We start from the raw sequence: 20,256 nt of genomic DNA, 5'->3' as shown, positions 1-20,256 counted from the left end.
ACGAAGTTACGACAAAACAATCCTCAGTGTAAATGACGTCATTAGTTTGAACCGAGATCTACGAGGACCCTCACTGTCGCCTGCATTAGTAGGGGAAGGATAGTGCATAATGCCGGGGCAATATGAGACAGTGCATACTGCATTTTATCGTAATTCGTAACCCGCGCCGGGCCGGTGCTCGGCGCCAACCCTGCCGGGCCGGAGAGGTGTCTGAACTCTCTTTTACGATTTTCGTAAAAATTACAGGGTAGGTATACTTTCGAAGGCGATCTAGCTGATGGCACCGGTCGCTACTCGCTCAGAATTCTTTTGCGCGTGGCACGTGCGTTTCAATTTTCGGCTTTCGCCCATGTTTATAAGTCAATGGGGTTTTGTGACACTTTTTGCGCGATCGCAAATGGCGGGAAAACGAGCCAAGGAAGAGGTGGTTTTCTTCCCAGCATTTTATGGCAAACACGTTCCGGTACACGCCCGTGTGCGCCGGTTGGGACTTTTCAATTAAGAACAATCACTATTCTTTAGAATTGTGATTTTCTATTGAAAATCCCAACCTGAGCTACCTCTCTAAGGGGGTGTTTAAAGGAAAAGGGCCACCTTTAACATGGGGATTGAAACTGAGATAGCCATCTTGTAGCCCGTGTCCGAAAACCTACTTGTCTACCACCTTACGGCCGATTTCGGCCTCCATTCGTAGTTATCGGCAATTTTAAAAGAAAATACGCCAGGAATGCGTCCTTATCCCAGGAATGCGTTCTTATCCGACAATACAGCCACCCGCGGCGAGGCTTTGGTTTTTTACCAATCAGCTCCAACCAGCTCAGCTTTAACCAATCAGCTTATCTGACACAATCCGACGAGTCTGTCTTCTGAACGCTGATTGGCTTGAGTGTGACGTCATCGCTATGCCATCATACAGTGGGTGCCGTAGAGAGTATCAACATAGTACCAATATGTTAAATAGTTTTAAATACTTTTTAGCGAATTGTGCACTTCTGGCACCAGTTTTAAAAAGAAAATGAAAAATAATAATGTCAAAATGAAAAACAACGATATCTTCATATTTCACGAAGGTGGCCCTTTTCCTTTAACGTTTCTGTCGCGATTTTGGTCATTTTGATCGCCGCCGAAACGGCACGGTCAACTTTCTTGCCATTTTCAGCGTTTGGTCTCGTATGGGGGAGCTAACTTCTGGCAAAGTTGCATAGAATATAATGGGCCCGTTTTGGGGTAATCGGCACGTGCATTTTCCAATAGGGTTAACATGGGAAAAATTTAAAATGCGATTAAATGCGATTAAAACATCGATTAAAACATCGATTGCGATTAAAACGTCGTATTAGAAGTACGATGTTTGAGAGCGTTCGGAATGACTTCCGTCAAAAAAGGCGCCTTTCAATTTTTTCCCATTGACTTACATAATGGAGAGGCCGCAAAATTGACCTGACCTCAGGTCACCGATGTCTTAATTCCGAGATATACATTTTGTGTGTGATGTTACTGTTATCAATCGTAGAAAATTTCAAGGTGATCGTTCGGTCGTTGCAGCTATGACGAGGATTCTAGCTTTTCTGAGGTGAGGTCACTTCACGTAACCTGGTGACCTGACCTTGAGTGACCTGGGTCTGAAATTTTCACAACATGTGCGGAAAAGATGTATAAATTTGCGCTCCGCCGTTTTTGAGATATCTGCGGAAAACTTTAGAAGGGGGGGGGGGGCTGTGGAACATGTGCACGGTGCGCGAATGAATAATGCAGCCCATGCATGTAAAAGGCTTGGATATTGACGTCATCAGCGGTGACGCCATCCACTGGATGACGTCACCGCTGATTCATCCGCGCACCACACAGTGCGATTCTCGGAATCGCGATCCAACGCCACCAGCCGGACCTCGGAACTCGTATCGTAATTTCAGCTAGCCCGGTAGTGGCGAGATCAGCTCACTTTCAGTTGATTCATCTTGTCGGTTGTGTACCGATAAACTGAAACACAAAATACCTACTGCAGTTCTCTCGACCAGAGATTGGAATCCACAAACCCAGCGGCCTCTGGCCTCTGCTTGGACCACAAGTTTGCGCGGCGTCACGCTGCTGGCTCTGAGTTCTGACCTCTATGGGTCACAGGTTACGACCCTGGCCTCCCGCAGCTTGGGAGCGGCGCAATTCCTGCACTGGTAGCTCGAGGTGAAGCCAATGACGGGTGCGGCAGCGAAGCTATCACAGAACTAAATAATAAAAACTTGTGTGTGATAGCCGAAAAAAGAACGGCGGGTGGCACGAGTTTGGGTACAAAATTGATTCCTAAGTTTTCGGTACCCGACTTAGCGTAGTGCTAAGCGTTACTTTTGAATGTATAATGTATAAAGATCAAAAGTTGTTGGTTTTATTGAGCTCTTGAGCCATAACAAGACCCTCTCCCCCACGCCGAGTTTTATTCAATATTTTCACCGTGCGGTCGCGTCTGGCGGGCTGTGGTGACTGGCGGCGCCGGAGGCACCTCCAGCCCGTGGAGGCCGCACGGCGCCGGTCGGTCGGGCTCGGCCACCGGCTCAGTCCACCGTACCAGCTCGAGACATGAGGGGTGCGCCCGGAACGGCCGAGGCGACAAGGACCGCTGCTGGCAGACGAGAGGAGGTTGACAGGAGCGGCCAGGTTACCAGGTGAGGAGGACCCTGGGGCTAATTATGCGGCTGGCATTGGTACAGGTGAGAAGGTTCGGGATCCGGTGTGGCGAAATGTGGGACGCCGTCGTGGTTCTTTGCGGTCGACGGGTGCTCCGTTTGGGACTCGATCGTCCAGACTCAGAGTGACCGGTTGAATTAAGTACTGGGATACCATCCCTGTTCTAAGGATATTTCAGGTTTTGTTCTCGACCTCAGCTCTTGTGAGTGTGACGCACCAGCCAATGGTCTCAATCGTCTCCTTGTTATTTTCTCATCCCTTGGCCCAGAAATGGACCCGAAATAAATAGAAGGATATGAAACTGACAAAACAACCCGAACAAAACCCAAAGCATTTGTATGTTGTACATGCGGCATGTCCCTACTTTGCAAATAGATTACTACCAAATGTCTCAAATGTCGGACTAAATGCCGACTAAAATGTCGACAAAATGTCGGCTTGAGCAAAACAGCTCTGTTATGCGCACTAGTCCAGTCTCGGTCTTTTTCATGTGCTTTGGCGGCCCAGGGTCAGGCGTAGGTTTCGTTTCCTTGAATTGTCCGCTGGCCGCCAACCAGGCCACCGACCCGGCAGTCAGCGCTCAGTTTGTCCCCCCACCACCAGCCACCCAGTGTCTGCGTCCCACCCAACACTCCCGGCACCTGCACCGGCCCGGGCTTTCCCATAGTTTGCCCAGTCGCGGCACCAGTCGCGGCACCAATCACGGCACCAATCGCCCACCAGTCGCGGCACCAATCACGGCAGCAATCGCGGCACCAGTCGCGGCACCAGTCGCGGCACCACTCGCTTACCAATGGCCCACCATGGCACCCGTCCGGCCGGCACGCGAGGCTCCGGTTTACACGCAGCCCGCTGCCGGAAACGGTGACATCATGGCGTCATTTACCTGCCGATATCGGAGCCCCAAATAAGGTCCTGGAATGTGGTTCGCCTTCATGCCATTGTCATGACAGCTTTCAGTGACTTATGCGTGGAGTAGGTATACATGTTGGCTGGGTATATTCGACATGGGCAGCGCCATTCGTCCCGGTGCCGTCATCCAGACGGTATGAGGAGTCGCAGTACCAGGAGTTCCATCAGGTTCATAGTCGCCAGTCGGAACCCCAAATAATAATTTTCTTTTCGTATGGCAGCTCTTTTATCACGGTGTACGTTTTTTGGCTCTGATCCTCAATCTTAAAACCTTTTGCTCTGCAGATTGTTTGTCCCTGATGTTCAAACTTTAACTCGGTCAGATCCAGATTAATAACAACCATGGCCGAAACAATCAGTCGTTTTTCAGGTGCCGACTCGCAGTTCGGAGAACATGTCCCAGACGATGAGGGTGCAACGGCCACTGCGCTGCAGTGACTGTGACATCGACTTTCCGAGTGAGTGGACACACGTGCACTGTGCAGCTACTCCGTGTGATTAAACCGATGGGTTAAGAAATGTGGCTGCCAGCTACTTAAAGAGGAGATTCAGCAGTATTATAATTCAGCAGTAAATTATTTCATACCGAATTAGGGGTTAAATGTAAGCTGATTAAGTTTGCTTTTAAACGTGCTTAACTGCGTCCTCACTTTCTTTAACAGTTACATGTTGCAAATTAAGCATCAGGAAAGTCCATATTGTTTATCGTTCGGTGTAGTGTATGTTTTTGTATAAACAAATTATACGATTTGTCGACATTTATTTCAGATCTATGGATGAAAGCTCTTCATGACGAAAAGGACCACCCTGACTGGTCATTTCATGGTAGGAAAAATACCTTACTATTCCGCGCCGTTCTGGGGGGTGGGGGTGGGGGGTGGGGGTGGGGGGGGGGTACGCCCCGATCAATTTTTGCCCGAATATCTAAAAAAAAAAACGGCTGCGCGCAACGTCGCGGTTTTTAGTACTCTGTTCATACATCTTTTCTGCACATGTTGTGATAATTTCAGACTCGGTCGTTCAAGGACAGGTCACCAGGTCGCGTCAAGTGACCTTACCCCATAAAAGGTTCCAATGCTCGCTTTAGCTACACCGACTGAACGATTGCTTTGAAATTTTCAGAGATTGATAACAGTAAAAGTTTGTATAAAATGTATAATGTATATCTCGGAATGTCGACATCTGTGACCTAAGGTCGGGTCAGTTTTGCGACCTTTCCATTAGGTATAAGTCCAAGGGAGAAAAATTGAAATGCGCCTCTTTTGGATTAACGTCGTTCAAAACACTCTCAAACATCGGCTTATGGGTAAACACTAAAAATGAAATATTGAAACGGAAAATTGCACCCATGAACCCTCTTTGTGCTTCTGAGGTCATCTCAGGTCATGTAAGGTTTCCAACAGTTTTTTTTTTACAAAAACTTTTAATACAGACATGCCAGAGCGGACGCCATTTACATGATCTCTATTTTCGCTTTACGCATTTATTTTCTCCTTATTCTTTGTTCACTTTATTTACATTATCGCTATTTTTTTTTGTTTTATAATAGATAATGATGTTCTATCTTACTGTTTTCGATATCAACGGACGTTCGTTGACAGGCACCAAGCGCTCACTGAGATGCCACCAGTGTTCTGCCAAGTTTGATGACCCGAATATGCTGGAGGAGCACAAGCAGAGGCTTCACAACAGTAAGTGAGACAATTTTATAGAACGGACGGGTGCATGCTGTCACCGTCTTTTGTGTGAATATTTCGCTACGACGTCCGTAATATTGTTAACACGAGATGTGCGCAGCAAACGGGTTGTTTTGTCTCAATACTGAGCTAAGATATGCGTTTATTCATGTCTCGAGTTGATGTTGTATGCTTATTCATTGGATCTAACTTGCTACATGTTTTCCAGCGGTTCGAGGGAAGAGGTTCTTCGACTAGAAGACACCGAAAATCCCGGATGCATCCGTTCGATTTTATGAACACAACCCCACAGCTCAACTATGGAACAAACATACAGTATTCAAGACCAAGTCGTCCGCTGGTAAACTCAGCCCGATCACAATACTACATGACCCAATTTTTAGGGTTAAGAACTAACAACAACATCGACAGGGCGGTAGGTTTGATTATTGACATAAATGTGGTGCAGTTATCCCAGTAGTTGACGTACTCGTGTTTGTCCCTATATAAATGGCGATGAACGGTCGACTATAGATTCATGTCATTATGTCGCTTATGCCGGCGCTGCAGCTTACTTTCTCAGCGATACATTGGACCGAATTATGATTTCTAATTACAATCCCTGATGCGAGCCTCGAGCTCGACGGCGACTGCAAACTGTCCCGCTCGGCGTGATGCAGGTATCTTATAGGCATGCTATGCATTATTCATAATAATTATAATTACCATGATAGCATTACATTTTATGCATTTTTGGTAGGCATTTCTAAAGAGGTGTCGATGGTTATCTTGGCATGTCCTGCACCGCACCAAGTGTTTCTGTTTGACTTGGAACGTTATATTTTCCAGCAAAGTTATTGTCCGATTAATGGACCGAAACTATTAACGTAGTGTTATCAACGCTTCTATAGATATCTATCTACTATTGTTTACCTACATATTCGTGAACTACTTGCCAGCATGCAATACCCGGTATTGATAAAACAATTTGTTCATTTTCGCTTTAGTGGACAATATCTACAAGGTCACTTATCGCAAATATAAAGTAACCCACTTGTCTCGTGAGTTGCATTGTAGAATGTCATTTATTCTGATTCCTCTGTTTAGCTCTGGCCTGTCAAGATTTCGCCCTGCTGTTCGTCTTATTTTTCTCTTAGGTTGGCAGCGAGGTTTGCAGTGGTGACGTATGACCTCGAATACATGAATAAGTAAATACATACCTATCACAAACGGGATGTCCCATTCGCTTAGCATTATAATCCATAGGTATGTAATACGCATTACTCTGCTCATGTATCCCCGGTAATATACATATCATAAGTCTAATTCTATAATGTGCCTGGATCCTGCAGGAATAGGTACATACAATTTTATATGATGGACGTACCAATACAGGTATACGAATAACAAACTTTTTTGTTAACGGCTAACTTGACCCCAGTTATTTAGCGATCGGAAATCGCCCCAGCCCGAACCGTTCAAATAACGCGCCGCTGCCTAAAGACATTCCACACAGGCACAGACTGGATGTAGTTATTCACATGTATTCTATAAAGTATACTTGTGATCAAATTGCACAGCTGCATCGAGACGAGGCGAGAGTGGCAGCAGATGCTCGTGTCCACGTGCGTGCTCGAGCGGCGCCCATCGACACAGCGGTGAGCTTCCAGCTGTCTACGCCTGACAATAAGGCCGACAGAGGGCGAGCGGGGCCGGGGCGGTCACGGGGCTGTTCGAATCCAACTCGGGCAGGCTGGGGCTCGCCCAGCAGCTGCCGCCGTCGGAAGTGTTTTGTTAAATGTATGGCCAACGAGTTGCTACAAAAATTTACACGGAAAAGATGTGCACAGAGCTGTTCACACAGCGCGAGCAATATAACACACACACACGCACACACATTAAACTATTGATATGAATGCACTAAGAACATAAAATAAACACACGACGCTTTTACATATACACTGAAAATCATACGCGCCTGACATTGCGGAGTGATTTTTTTCTGTTTTTCTCCCTTAAAAGATAAAATTCACCACAACACAAGCAGACGGGGACGCGCCGCGGCGCGGGTCGTCCTCTGGCCGACTGGGCAGGATGACCCGGGCGCGGCCCGTCCCCGCCGCTCCGGCCGGGCCACTCCGCCGGCGCCGGGCCGACGTCCGTCGGTCAGGGCGGGCGGTCGAGCGCAGCGCCACCGGCGCCGGCGGAGCGCGCCCCACTCAGAGCTTCATTAAATGGCCACCAGATGGCAGTGCTGACGTCACAGGGGCGGCCGACCCGCCAGCGGCACCCTGTGCGTCGGCCCCGCCGCGCCAGATTTTGCCCCGTAGCTGACTGGATCACCCCAAAGACCGGTGTCCCCAGAGGGGGCGGCGAGCGCCGCAGCCGAGCCCGACACCAGGGCGCCGCCGCGGGAGCGGCCGCCTCAGAGACGACGTGCAATAGCAACCAACCGGAAGCGAGCAAAGCAAGCAAACTAACCTAACACCACTCGAGATTTACAATCAAGCGCCAAGGTGACCATAGCAAGTTGGATTACCGAAGAAGAGCCGCCGTCCCGCCGGGATTATCATATTATGCTTAGAATGAAAAGAGCGCCGCTCTCACGCTGCGCCATACGACGGAACCCTCCGCGTTTGGTGTTACTTGAAATCACGCCCGATATTTCCGTCCCTCACCTCCACCGCATGCCGAAAATAGCCCGATATCCCACACCCAGATGTTTCTCTTTCTCACTCCGAATGTCAACTACGGTGTATCACAGACAAGCGGCTGGGTCTGAACCCTGGTGGGTCAGGTCAGGTCAGGTCGAGGGCCAGGTCCTGACACCGTGGGCCCGAGATATTATGAGCAACAATGAGATGATGCTGCCCTAGCTCCGAGTGGCAGTGCCCCTCCCTTGTACATTGTCATGGGCTATGTGGCGGTGTGGTTTGACAAGGCACGGCGGCACCACGCCACGGCACAGACTGTCCCGGGAGGGCCGAGTCGTCTGACGAGGCGACCTCCTCAGCGCAGCAGAGGACAGAACTGTCCGACTGCACTGTCCGGCAGACCGACAGGACAGAACCACCTGAACCAGACATCTGCCCGACAGCCCGGACAGACAGACAGTCAGACACTCCGTCCGCAGCAGTCTGACAGAGGTCACCTGAGGACGGAGCCGGGGTCGCTCGGTGCTCCTCCCGCCGCGGAGGGTGCCACCGTCACCGAGGCGCACCGATAAAACTTGAGCCGCTCTCCGCCGCGGGCCGGCCAGCCTTTCAGAGCCGCCTCGAGGCGCACACGCCGGACAGCCGCCGGGGGCTAACTCCGTTCCAGACGAGTCGGGGCCGTGCAGGAGCGTTCGCACCTGGTCATGTTACCATATCACAAAACTCAAACAGACTAGGCGTAAAACGGGTCACTTGAAAAACTCCAGCCGGGGGCACGGCACAGAGCCGGAACCGAGGTTCCAGCATGGGTGGAGCTGCCCATTGTGACAAAATGACCGCCACTGATCAATTAGAAATGCATTTGGAATGTTTGGTTCGAAATGGAGCCGCTTAGGAATGCTATAATTTGTCAAAAATACCTTTCTTGGTCAAAATCCCGTGCGTAAGTTTCATTCCAAATCCTTCTCACCCCTGCCTTGCATATGCTCTGCCACTTTAGACTGGGCAATAGGGCTCGCGCACGGAATTTACACGTGGAATGGCGACAGTATTCAGATTCAGAGCAACTGCGCTGGAGCGCAGTGCTGCACCTTAACTAATCACTCACTACATAAAACACATTCAGCTAAATGCAAATAAGGCACGTCGAATGCATGATTGTGCAAGAACGCAATTCTTGGCTAAAACAAACTATGTACAGGTTGCCGGGCCGGACGGAGCACGACGCACTACGCGTGACTCCAGCCGGTCCCGACGCACGCAGGGAAGACTCTGTGATAATGTTGACATAAACATCCGTACAGTTAACGAACTAGCTAAACGGCTATGTATATAACAGAGGACTGTCTGGCTGCTGGTGCGGATCGACCTGCTGTGCGCTCGCCGGCGACAGGGCCGGGACGGTGGTGGCTGCGGGGTGGCAGCGCTGCCGCTCCGCACCTTCCAGACCCGGCCACTGCGCCGGCGGCGGCTGGAAGCTCATGGGAAGACAGTGGCAAATTACTGCAGTTGAAATAAAATACAAAACTTGTCGCCTGTCAGTGCGCCCCAGACTGCTCAAAAATGCATCTGGGCGCGCACGTGACAAAGCACGTCACACAATCGCTCTTCTGCCGCTCTCGTTTCCTTTCTTTCTCTCTTTCGCACTGGACTCTCGCCGGTAGGCATTGCACAAACGGCCCCCGCATTCTCAGGGCGCCCGTCGGCCTTCAGCCAATCGCGGCACAGGCTGTCACGCGTCAGCCAATCGGAGACCTCGCCCTGGTAGAGGTCACCGGCCGCCCGCCAATCACCGCGTGGCCTGGCCCGCGTCCGCCAATGAGCGAGTGGACGCTGCTTAGCGCCGGCCAGCATACCGCAGGGGCGACGCAACGTCTAGGACGCCATGAAGAGCTCAATATAGCGCGTGCCTATATGCTGCTTGTTCTTCTCGAGGATGGCGCGTTCTGCCTCAGTGCGAGACGCAAAGGAAACCATAGCCTCACCGGATGGCTGCCCCTCTGCGTTCTGCTGAAGCTGGATGCACTCCGGAGCAATCTGCGAACAGATGGGTTCAGTCAGGAATCGAACAGATCGCGATAGAGTCGCCTCACCAGCGATATTATCTTAGAAAGTTTTGAACGGTCAGAACAATGTATAAATGGTTTGATTTTGCTGTGCATCCGAAACGGATTTGGTATTTAGGTGCGTTGGTAGGATAACCGAGAAATGTATCAGGTAAAGCAGGCTTAGGACTTCGATATTACATTTCCGACCTTTAGTTCATTTAAATCGATCTGCTTAACCCTCGCGATGACCCCGTTTATCTCATTGACCTTGGTCGGAATATAGAGTCTTAGCCGGACACCTGAGATGGCGTTCCGTTCGGATCGGGCGGCCGACAGGACTGTAGGATGAGACATCAATAGGTACTTACCGGCGGCGCTTCCGGTCTCGGATGGGTTTCTGGGCTGGGTGTCGGGCGGCCGGGTCGCAACACTCAGGATCAGAGGACGACTGGCGCAGGCTGAAGCTGGTTAATAGCTCAGTTTGAGTGAAAATATAAAATGTATCGGTTACGGTTAGAGCGGATAAGTTATGTGACGGATGCACAGTTGAATCGGATGTCTAATTGCGCACTTTCCGTAAAAATATAAATTGCCAGATGCTTTCTGTTTCAACGAAGTGCTTCAAATGGTGACTACCCTTTTTTGTTTGTTATTCGGAATAATTAGTAATGACATCGTTTAAAGTAGGCACTCGACCGACAATGCCATGGCATCTCATAAAGCTAGCCAATGCAATGTGTAAGTGCAAGTGCATTGCATCACCGAGATTTACGATGACTAGGCGGTTGGTTTGCCACATGCATATTAAGTTGTATCGCAATGTTAATAATTTCTTTACAAGCAAGTACCAATCATGCGTCCAAAAGGGTATACACGTTAACCCGCGCCCTGCTGGGGGGTGTTTGAACACCCCCCTTGAGGTTTTTCGCAAATATCTCAAAAACGGCGGCGCTCCGCGCCGCCGTTTTTGGTACACCTTATCATACATCAATTCTACACATGTTGTGAAAATTTCAGACCAAGGTCATTCAAGGTCAGGTCACCAGGTCACTTGAAGTGACCTCACCTCATAAAAAGTTTCAATGTCTGTCATAGCTACACCGAGTGACCGATCGCTTTGAAACTTTCAGCGATTGCTAAGAGCAATAGCATGTACAAAATGTATATCTCAGAATTTTGATATCGATGACCTAAGGTCAGGTCAATTTTGCGACCTCCTCATTACGGAGCGAGCGAAGCGAGCGTAGTCTTTCCTTAGTTTAACGGAAATTTCTGAGTATGAGCGGCCGGCCGGCCGGCCGGCCGTGCGGACGCTTTTGCGAGGCTTATATCTCAGCAACCACTTGACCGATTTACACGCGGTAATTTTTGTAGGGTAGCTTCATTCCTTCTACCAAGTATTGGACTATTCCCGATGCATGTGGGTGACCCCTTATGCACGTGCCACGTGCAAAACGAAGAGGTGTCCGTTTTGTAATTGTTGCAATATCTCGGTAACTACTTGGCCGATTGCGCTGAAAGTTGGCATGTACGTAGGCACCCACTAGGCACTGCATATCCATGTGCCAGAGTTGGGGTGCTGCTGCACGTGCGCACGTGCAGGGGTCGTTTCCAGATCTCGAGAACGGCTGGACCGATGGCGCTCAAATTTGGTACACGGTTAGGGACCAGTTAGTAGGGTGCCGTGCACAAGTCAGTTGGGACCCATTTTGCACGTGCGCACGTGCAGGGTGCCGCTTCCAGATCTCGAGAACGGCTGGGCCGATTATGCTCAAATTTGGCACATCGCTAGAGACCGGTTAGTAAGGTGCCGTGCACAAGTCAGTTGGAGGTACCCCCTCAAAATTTCGCACGTGCAAGGCTCACCCTCTCGCTCGCTCCGTTAGTCGCCCCAAAAGGCGTTATACTGGTTATAAGTCAATGGGAGAAAATTGAAATGCGCCTCTTTTGGACGAAAGACATTATAAACACTCCCAAACACCGAATTACAAGTGGTTTACACACACTGAACATGAAAATGGTGTCCGTGACCCTTGTTTATGCCCTGAGGTCATCCTAGGTCACGAATGGTATGTAACAGTTTTTCGCAAATAACTTCTGATAGAGGCATGCTAGAGCAATGAAAACGCCTTAGATGTGTTCAGCTCGACGATACGGATCGACTGATATGCAACATGACCCTTTCCGGTCAGGTCATGACCTTGACCTGAGGTCAAATTTTCAAGTTGACCTTTCAAGGTCAAGTTATAGTTCATTCGATGCGTCTTGACGAGAGGAATACGATGCCGGTAAAAGTAAGCTCGTACAGGGCTTGGGTCAAAAGTTATTGCAGAAAAACTGTTTCCGAAAAAATCGGCTATTTTTGCAGTTTTTGCCCCCTGCAGGCAAAACCGTTGACGTTAGGCCAAATCTGAGAGAATTACTCAGAAAGGGCGTTGATAGGGCTATCGAATGCGCTTTTCCGCGGCGCTGTAGCTCTATTGGCTCCCGAGTTATGCGTTGGCTTCTTGGAAATTTTCGACATTCGACCTGGAAATCGGCGAAATTTTGCCTTCAATGACCTCTGGTGACCTGACCTTTCACCTGACCAAAAAATTGACTGAAGTGATGTCGTCATTATTTTTGACGCTCTTTCGAACGCCGCGTTCTGGGTATCGCTACGTGGCCCAGGAGCCGAGTTACAAGGGGGGGGGGGTGTTCAAACACCCCCCCCCCCAGCAGGGCGTGGAAATCCAGGACCCCCAGCCGGGCGCGGGTTAAGTAGTAGGTATAGGCAAGGCCGTATGGTATAGGTGCCTACCTATATTTGCATCACTTCCATGGAACTATAAGAGGTACATACACCTATAATATGCCTATAATATGCCTATTAGTTGTTCCATTTCCCTTCGTGCTCGCAGCAAACGACGTTACGTGAGTATTTTGGACGCAATATGTAATTTCTTATATAAGATGCATGGTACAGGAAAATTCCGAGGGACGCTTTGTTAAAACTTCTTCAAAACAGATAGATGACCGTATTCTTGAATTAAAATTAAACCTTCAATATAAATTTAATACCAGTGCTTGCAATGCCAAACACCACTTATCTGAACGTTAAACGTCTTCGACATATACATTAAGCCGAGGCGATAACATATCTGTTGAAAATGTTACGGGCCAACGCTTTCGGTGCAAGCCCCGTCCGACTGGGTAGGTAAAGTAACTGCAAACATGCCTATTGTGGCCGATTTATAGGAAAAGTGAAAAACCACGGAACTCAGTCTGCTTCCTCTACTGAGATACAAATATGCTCCCATCAAATATAAAAAATACATTCCCCGTGTTTTACGGTCCATTCTTATAGAAGCACAGAGCCTAGACCTAAACAGTCCGAAAACTAAAATTATGAATAATGTCCGCCATCACCGCCGTCCGCCACCACAGTTGGTTAGCTCATTTATATGCAGCGCAGTTTGTCACAGGTGGTATAATCAACCACTGCCAGGCGAAGGCAGCTAAGATGTATCCGACACCGAAATCACTGATCATGCCTATTGCTTGCATGCGTTTGATCATGCCAAATTTACCTAATTGACTATAGTTACAACTTACATCGTAACATAAACAGTGCCAAAGCTGGATGCACGTTATGCGAAATAACCGAAGGTTTGTTGTCAATAGTTAAAACACTATTCTTTAGAATTGTGTTTTTCTATTGAAAAACAAATCTGAGTTCCCTGACAATTTGGCAAAAGCTGCCTGAGATCAGTATGAATTATCAATGCAACACGGCTTTAGCCAAAGTTAAAGTAAACATATAGTAAGCAGGCACGTTTATCGCGTTCCAGCACCATCACAACCGCCCTCAGGGAGGTAGCCGAAAGACAGCAAGAAATGTATGCAAAAAAAAAATAAGCTGAAAAAATGAATGAAACTTCAACATCGATATTGTGAACAAGAACGAGATACAGCAGCATGAAAAGCTGGCACATGCTAATTGGCCGAAAAAAACTGTTCCTTGCAATGCATATGCGACAGACGGTTGCTGCCAATATTATTTGGGCTACCTCCGTGAAGGCGGGACACAGAATGGCCGCTGGCACAGCCACGGTCCTGGCATATTTGGCCAGAGACGGCGGTCCGATCGGGGTGGGTAAGGGGTTAACCAAGTCGACCACAACCCAATCGAGGGAGTTAGAACTTGAACCACCAAGATACAACGCTCTAAGTAGGCATAAGTACAAGTATGAGTATAAGACCATGGGACCTCCGACTCGCGGACCGCCACCGACCGTGACCGCGCCAGTGACGCTGGATGACGCCAGACGTCATCCGGCGTCAGCGGCGCCATGCCACCATGCCGTGTTACGGGCGGACGGGCGGTCCGGGGACCGCGCGTCCGTCCCATTGCCGCCATCGCCGCGGGCCAGGGAGCAGACCTCAGCCGACGTCCAAATACTCGAGGTGAGAACACTCACCAGACTGAGACAAAGGCAACACGTCGGCCGGTCTGCATCCCTGCGCGGCGACGGCGGCACGGTTAAAAGAAAACCCATAACCAGAAAGACCCCTAACCTCAAAGCCTTCGAAGAATTTGAGTATGTCAACTTTGCTGGAGGAGTATGGCAGGCCTCGCATCCTCACCAGGGCTGGTGACGGCCCAGTGGTTACCGGAGGGGTCAGCCCGTTGTAGTAAGAGGTCGGTGAGACAGGCGGCGACGGGTACGCCTGCCAGTAGTACAGGCTCGGCGGGTACGAGTAGGCCGGTACCCGCGGCGTGAGCGGCGCCACGGGCGGCAGCAGCGCCGGCGGCGCCGCGTACGTGTACAGGCCGTACGGTGGCGTCAGCATCCCGCCGCCTGAGGGCACACAGAGGTCAGTCGGGGTCGGGCGCCGCCGGCGGACTGAGACCGGCAGCCGCGGCTCATGGCGGGCACACAGACACGAACTGATGGAAATGCTGGAGCCCGTGAGGCGGGGCTCGGTGCGCCGTGACCGGAGGGGTCGGCAGGCGGCGCCTCTCACAAATGTGACGAATGACCAGCTCGTGACGCTCGCCAGCGGCAGTGAACAGTGACACCAGAAGTGGCCGTAACGTCACGCGACAGGCATCCGTGACGTCAATGTCACAGCGTCATACGCTCAAGGGCCCAGATACAAAGCTGAAAGAGGTTCGATGAAGAGATCAACATATTCTACACTTGATTATATGTCCTCCGACAATGGGAAGAGCGTCCTGCGGTAGCAATCACATAATTGATATAATTTCTAGCTCACTTCTGGTGCCACTAACACAACGCATGTATTTAATATCTACAAATGTTTTTAATCTACTCTAAGCCTATCTACCCAGCCCGCTGCAACCAGCATACCATTGTTAAAGCAAGGCATGCGATCCCACACCATCGTGCAAACCAACACCGAGTTGTAGACAAAAGTGGCTGGGTCCGCTTCCGCAGGTAGCCCTGGCCACGGGTGTCCGTTCATGCAGAGAGCCCAGCGCCGAGACGGGACAGGCCGCCACCGACCACACCGATAGCACGAGACAGACGCACCACCACAGAGGAGAGACAGCCTGCAGAGTGGACAGAGTGGACAGCCCAGAGAGCAGAGCAGCCGGAGAGAGTGAGGGGAGAGAGCCAGAGGAGCGACAGAGAGGCGCCGCCACCGGTGAAGGCCCCCGGAACCAGGACATAAGCCCAACATACCTGCACTTTGCCGCCGCTCCCTCGCACCACCAAATTCGCCACGCTTACAACTGAGCCCGTCCGACAGACACGCACGCACACCCAATAGGCCAACAACTGTTTAGTTTGCCCGCTAGGGTGACAGAAAGGTAGGTAGGTAGGTAGGCAAGTAACTCAACGTAGCCCAGCCGGAAGAGACCAACCACTGTGGAGACAGCATGTGTTTATTTTAGTGCGTCTGCATCATACATGTAGGTCAACCGGGCCCAACATCTCCAGTGCGTTGGCGGCGGACGCGGGATGAGGGAGGCACTTGGGAGAGAAACAGCCAGAATCTCGTCGAGACATGGCCTCACGATACACTAGGACAACAACGGTCATGCAAAATATCTGGGAATGTCTCAACGGCCGCCACTAACCCGACGAGATTCTCAGCGGGAAGACTTGGTTCGGGACGCCCGAGGCACGTTGCAAGCCGGCGGGACCGGCAGGCCACGGAACGGCACTGGAGTCTGGGGCAGCAGGATCGGGGAACAACGCCGTGGAGGTGCCGCAGGGCCACTACGGCGCTACAACAAAGCTACCGTGAAGCATACACGCGCTCCGACGAGACGCCCCCGGCCGTGCATTGGCCGCCCCGACCCGCGGCAGGCAGCGGGCGCCGGCGCGTCCGGCGCGCGGCCGCCCGGCCAGTTAATAGCGGAAGGAGATGCGCCGTGAATCCCGTGACCCCGGCCGGCCGGCTGGCGGCGCTATCGTGAACAAGCTAGGCACCTTCGTGGCCCGTCCAGATCCCGTGTCGCGCGACCACTGCCAACCGGAACTGAGACTTTCAGCAATGACCAACGACCAACTCTCGCCGAAACTGGGCCGGGATGCAGCGCAAGACTGATATCGGGGTATCATCAACCGGAGAGGTGTCTCCGTGTGAGGGAATGTTTGTTCACAATTGCTGCTTGGATAACCGGGCCACAGTGTCTGAGGGTCGTTTGTCATTGCTGTCTGTCCGTCAGCACATCCCGACTATGGAGAGGAGAGAGAACATTATGTACACACCACGCAAACGCATGCGCCCTAAACGTTAGTCGGTCGTCCCGCTGCCTGGAACGGCCAACAACCTCACGCCGGCCCCCCAAGCCTTCCCCGGACACATGCACAGAGCCGGCCGCGCCCCGACCGCCCGCCCGTCCAGGTCACTACGGGTCAAGGTCAGCGTCATCGGGCCGTCACGGGAGCCTACGTCCTCAAGCCGCCGAGAGTCCGGCAGAATCACGAGGAAGGACTTGATGGGCCTCTGTCTTTTTCCGTCTCACTGGGACGGACAAAGGAAGTCGCTAAAATTATTGTCACGCTGATAACAGCTAAAACGGTTCACAAGTCACGATATTTATGTCTATCTACAGTTGAGAGACCGAATAAAAGGCGGATCGGGAGTCTCATCAACACATAACAGTCAGTCACTAGCGTAGCGGAATGTTGAGCAGAGGACTGCCCATGTCAGGTTGTTCGTTGTCTAGAGCGCCGGGTACAGGTGGTGGGAGGCGGAGTAGGAGGCGGGCAGGGCGGCCGCGGCTGCGGCGGCCGCCGCCGCACTGCTCGAGGAGCCAGCCATGCTCATCAGCGGCAGCGAGCCCGACTGCCAGGCGCGCTTCACGGCGCCGCTGGCGTCTGCCGCCGACACCGGGAACGCCTGCTCCCAGGAGCGTTTGACTCCGTACGGGAACTGCATCAGCCCCTGCTGTACGGACAGCGGCTGCATCTGAGGCTGTGCCTGCGGCGGCGCCGTCTTGGCCAGGCTCTGCAGGTCCACCATGCCAGGCAGCATTGCGGATGCCGCCGACACCGGCATCTGCAGCATCTGCTGGGTGGCCAGCCCGGAGCGCTGCAGCAGCATCAGCTGCTGCTGCTGCTGCTGCTGTTGCTGTTGCTGCTGCTGCAGCGCGGCCATATAACTGAACGGCACGGCGCCGGCCAGGGTCTGCACCATCGGGGAGGAAAGGGAGGTGACGGTCGGCGGCGGCGGCGGCATCGACTTGATCGGACTCTGGGGCGACAGGAGGGAGGGCGTCTGGGGCATCGGTTTGCGTCGGAGCGCGGCGGCGGCGGCAGCGGCGGCGGCCGCGGCGGCCTGGCCAGAGGGGTCCCACGAGGTGGCGGGCAACATACCGGGAGATACGACCAGGGCCTGCTGCGCAGCCGCGGACACGGAGCCGCTCAGCACCAGGTTCATATCATCGCCGGAGCACTGAAACACCTCGATGTAGCGCTGCTTCTTGCCGAACGGCATGTAGCGGTGGTGGCGGTCCTTGGAGGCCAGGAACGCCGCCTCTTCGGAGACCATCTGAATAAACGCCTCGCCCGACGGCTGACCCTGCGGCACACACGCACACAACACGCACACGCACGGGGACAGGGGACGTCAGGGTCGCGGCAGGGCAGACGGGATTCAGCTACTGCTCGTTACAAGAGAGGCGTCTTCAGTCTTCACATTCGAATAGGCATTTTGGTATCGAAATCCGAGTTCACACATCGATGCTTTTGACGGTTGATAGTTTGAAGCTTCCTTGTCCTATTGGGTCAAATAAATAATGCAAGCTATCCATTTTTAATCCAAACGTTTTGAACGAATAAGTTGACGAAGGAAGACGTCACCCAAGCATTTAGCCCGGTCTGTGACGTTCGTTCGGCAAATAACATGTTAGCGATAAAATGTAAGCGTTTAATTAAGCTCTAAAATTCATCCTAGGCCCTCTAAAAGATCATGATAACGAACGCTCTCCAGTACCCTCCTCTCCTCTCTCCTCCAACCCCTCTCTTTTCCCTCCTTACCTGCGCATTGATCACCATATGAACGCCCTGCACTTTGATCATGTGCGCCAGATCTCCGAGGAACTGCAGGATGTGCTCCACCTGCGCCTCGAACGGCAGGCCCCGCAGGCGGATGCAGTCCTTGCGCGACCCGGACGTGATGATTTGCTGCGGTATCACGGGGAACGGCTGCGGAACCTGCGCGATCAGAGGCGGCTGCTGTTCGTACGTGCGCGGGTCCATCGAGCGGTTCAACACCTGTAAACACAGAGAGAGAGAGGTGGTCAGGTCAGGTCAGGTCAGGTCGGGTCGGGTCGGGTCGGGTCGGGTCGGGTCGGGTCGGGTACGGGAGAGTGGTCAGGGAGGTCTAAGTGAGTGTAAGAAACCCGTTGCTGCTTGCAGGTCAAATGTTCAGACTTCAGAGAGCATTATATTTGAAGTCGTATGGCCTCACAAAAAGTATTTATCTGATTATCAATGGCGGAACAGCATCCACGCTGAACATTTGTTCTACTAAGTCGTAAACAAATGACCGGGACGCAACGTAGCCGCGGCCAGCTGGAACGGCCCGGCCCAGCCTCAAATCGATTTACACGGGGCGCATCGCGTTTGCGTGTTACTCGAACACAAACGTGGCCAGTCAATTAAACCGTGTCACGCTCCGACCCGCCATTCATGCCGTCTACCTGTAATGGTCTGAGTCGATAACGCTCATTGGTCAGGTCATTACCGTTAGACTATGGCACCTATGAGCCAGTGAAGCGACATCGTTTATTAGAGGCCATTTGGCTCGTTGCCCCCACCCCCTCACACGAGCTGACGTCCCATTCGATGGCTGTGTGGTAGGTAAACTGTGCACGTTTATTGAGGTACCGCAAATAAATCAATTTTTGCGATGCATTAGCAGACACGTCGAAGATTAAAAAGCTGGGTTAATATTTTCGGGGGAAAAAGCGATTCAGATAGGGCATGTAATACCTAAGCAAACGCACGAAGGATCAAAAGCCATTTTTGCACATTACGACAAGCGTGGCGGTTAAGCTAAGCTGTCCTCTGAACTTCGATCGAAGACCTTACTTTGGACCGAACGAGCGCCTAATAATCCGCGGCTCTGTAGCTTTGAAGATAAGTTGTTTGACATTCTAGTGCAATTGGACCCACAAAAAGACGCACAAAGCGTTGAATTACAGCGACATTTCTTGCAAACAGGGGCCAAGCACCCACCGAAGGATCATCTAAGGGGTTATTTATCAGAAACGTACATGTCATTTAGTCATACATTCCTATATTTAATAGGTATTACATATATAATCATTGTCTGTTTCAACTTTCAATCTATATCGTTAGGATATCAATGCTGCCCACGACACTTCCGAAAGAAGATTGATATTCACTACGCGACGGACAGTAAGGGCTGATAGTTTCGTGACTGCTCCGAAGGAATCCACCCATCAGTCGGGCCCCATGTGTCTCAATCCGGGCCCTCGCGCCGTCGTATACGATGATGGACAGAGTGCAGAGACAGTCGGCAGTGCCGCCCTCCACCAGTATAAACTGCCAGTCACAGCCGAGACCGCTGGATGCTGGCTGACCAGCGCTGGAGGGGACACTGACCGGCGCTGGAGGGGACACTGACCAGCGCTGGAGGGGACACTGACCAGCGCTGGAGGGGACACTGACCAGCGCTGGAGGGGACACTGACCAGCGCTGGAGGGGACACTGACCAGCGCTGGAGGGGACACTGACTAGCGCTGGAGGGGTCACTGACCAGCGCTGGAGGGGACACTGACCAGCGCTAGAAGACACTGAC

At 51.7% G+C, this 20,256-nt stretch overlaps 1 protein-coding gene and 1 long non-coding RNA gene across 4 annotated transcripts in view; one reads left to right on the top strand and one right to left on the bottom strand.

Moving 5' to 3' along the window:
• The first annotated feature begins 406 nt into the window (after nucleotides 1–406).
• Nucleotides 407–6,674, top strand: LOC122382116. The gene is made up of 6 exons (XR_006256625.1): nucleotides 407–424; nucleotides 1,914–2,657; nucleotides 3,962–4,049; nucleotides 4,360–4,416; nucleotides 5,193–5,282; nucleotides 5,497–6,674. It is a non-coding gene; the product is annotated as an uncharacterized LOC122382116 (long non-coding RNA).
• Nucleotides 6,675–6,795: 121 nt separating this feature from the next.
• LOC122382079 (epithelial splicing regulatory protein 1-like) overlaps nucleotides 6,796–20,256 on the bottom strand; it is a 74,782-nt gene continuing 61,321 nt past the window's right edge. The window contains exons 10-13 of one of the 3 annotated variants that reach the window (XM_043366991.1): nucleotides 18,468–18,704; nucleotides 17,805–18,009; nucleotides 14,596–14,810; nucleotides 6,796–9,958 (exon numbers count right to left, since the gene is read on the bottom strand). In XM_043366991.1, coding sequence (XP_043222926.1) covers nucleotides 9,797–9,958; nucleotides 14,596–14,810; nucleotides 17,805–18,009; nucleotides 18,468–18,704 — 819 coding nt within the window. In that variant the 3' untranslated portion in view covers nucleotides 6,796–9,796. Of the gene's footprint in view, nucleotides 9,959–14,526; nucleotides 14,811–15,844; nucleotides 18,010–18,467; nucleotides 18,705–20,256 lie in introns of those variants that run through there. The other 2 variants (XM_043366989.1, XM_043366988.1) reach the window with 2 other exon arrangements.

Source organism: Amphibalanus amphitrite, unplaced genomic scaffold (genome assembly GCF_019059575.1).
Source record: "Amphibalanus amphitrite isolate SeventyFive unplaced genomic scaffold, NRLGWU_Aamphi_draft 000133F_arrow, whole genome shotgun sequence".
NCBI classification, from domain to species: Eukaryota; Metazoa; Arthropoda; class Thecostraca; order Balanomorpha; family Balanidae; genus Amphibalanus; species Amphibalanus amphitrite.
The sequence above is the reverse complement of the archived record's forward strand: the minus strand, read 5'-3'. Positions and strand labels throughout refer to the sequence as shown.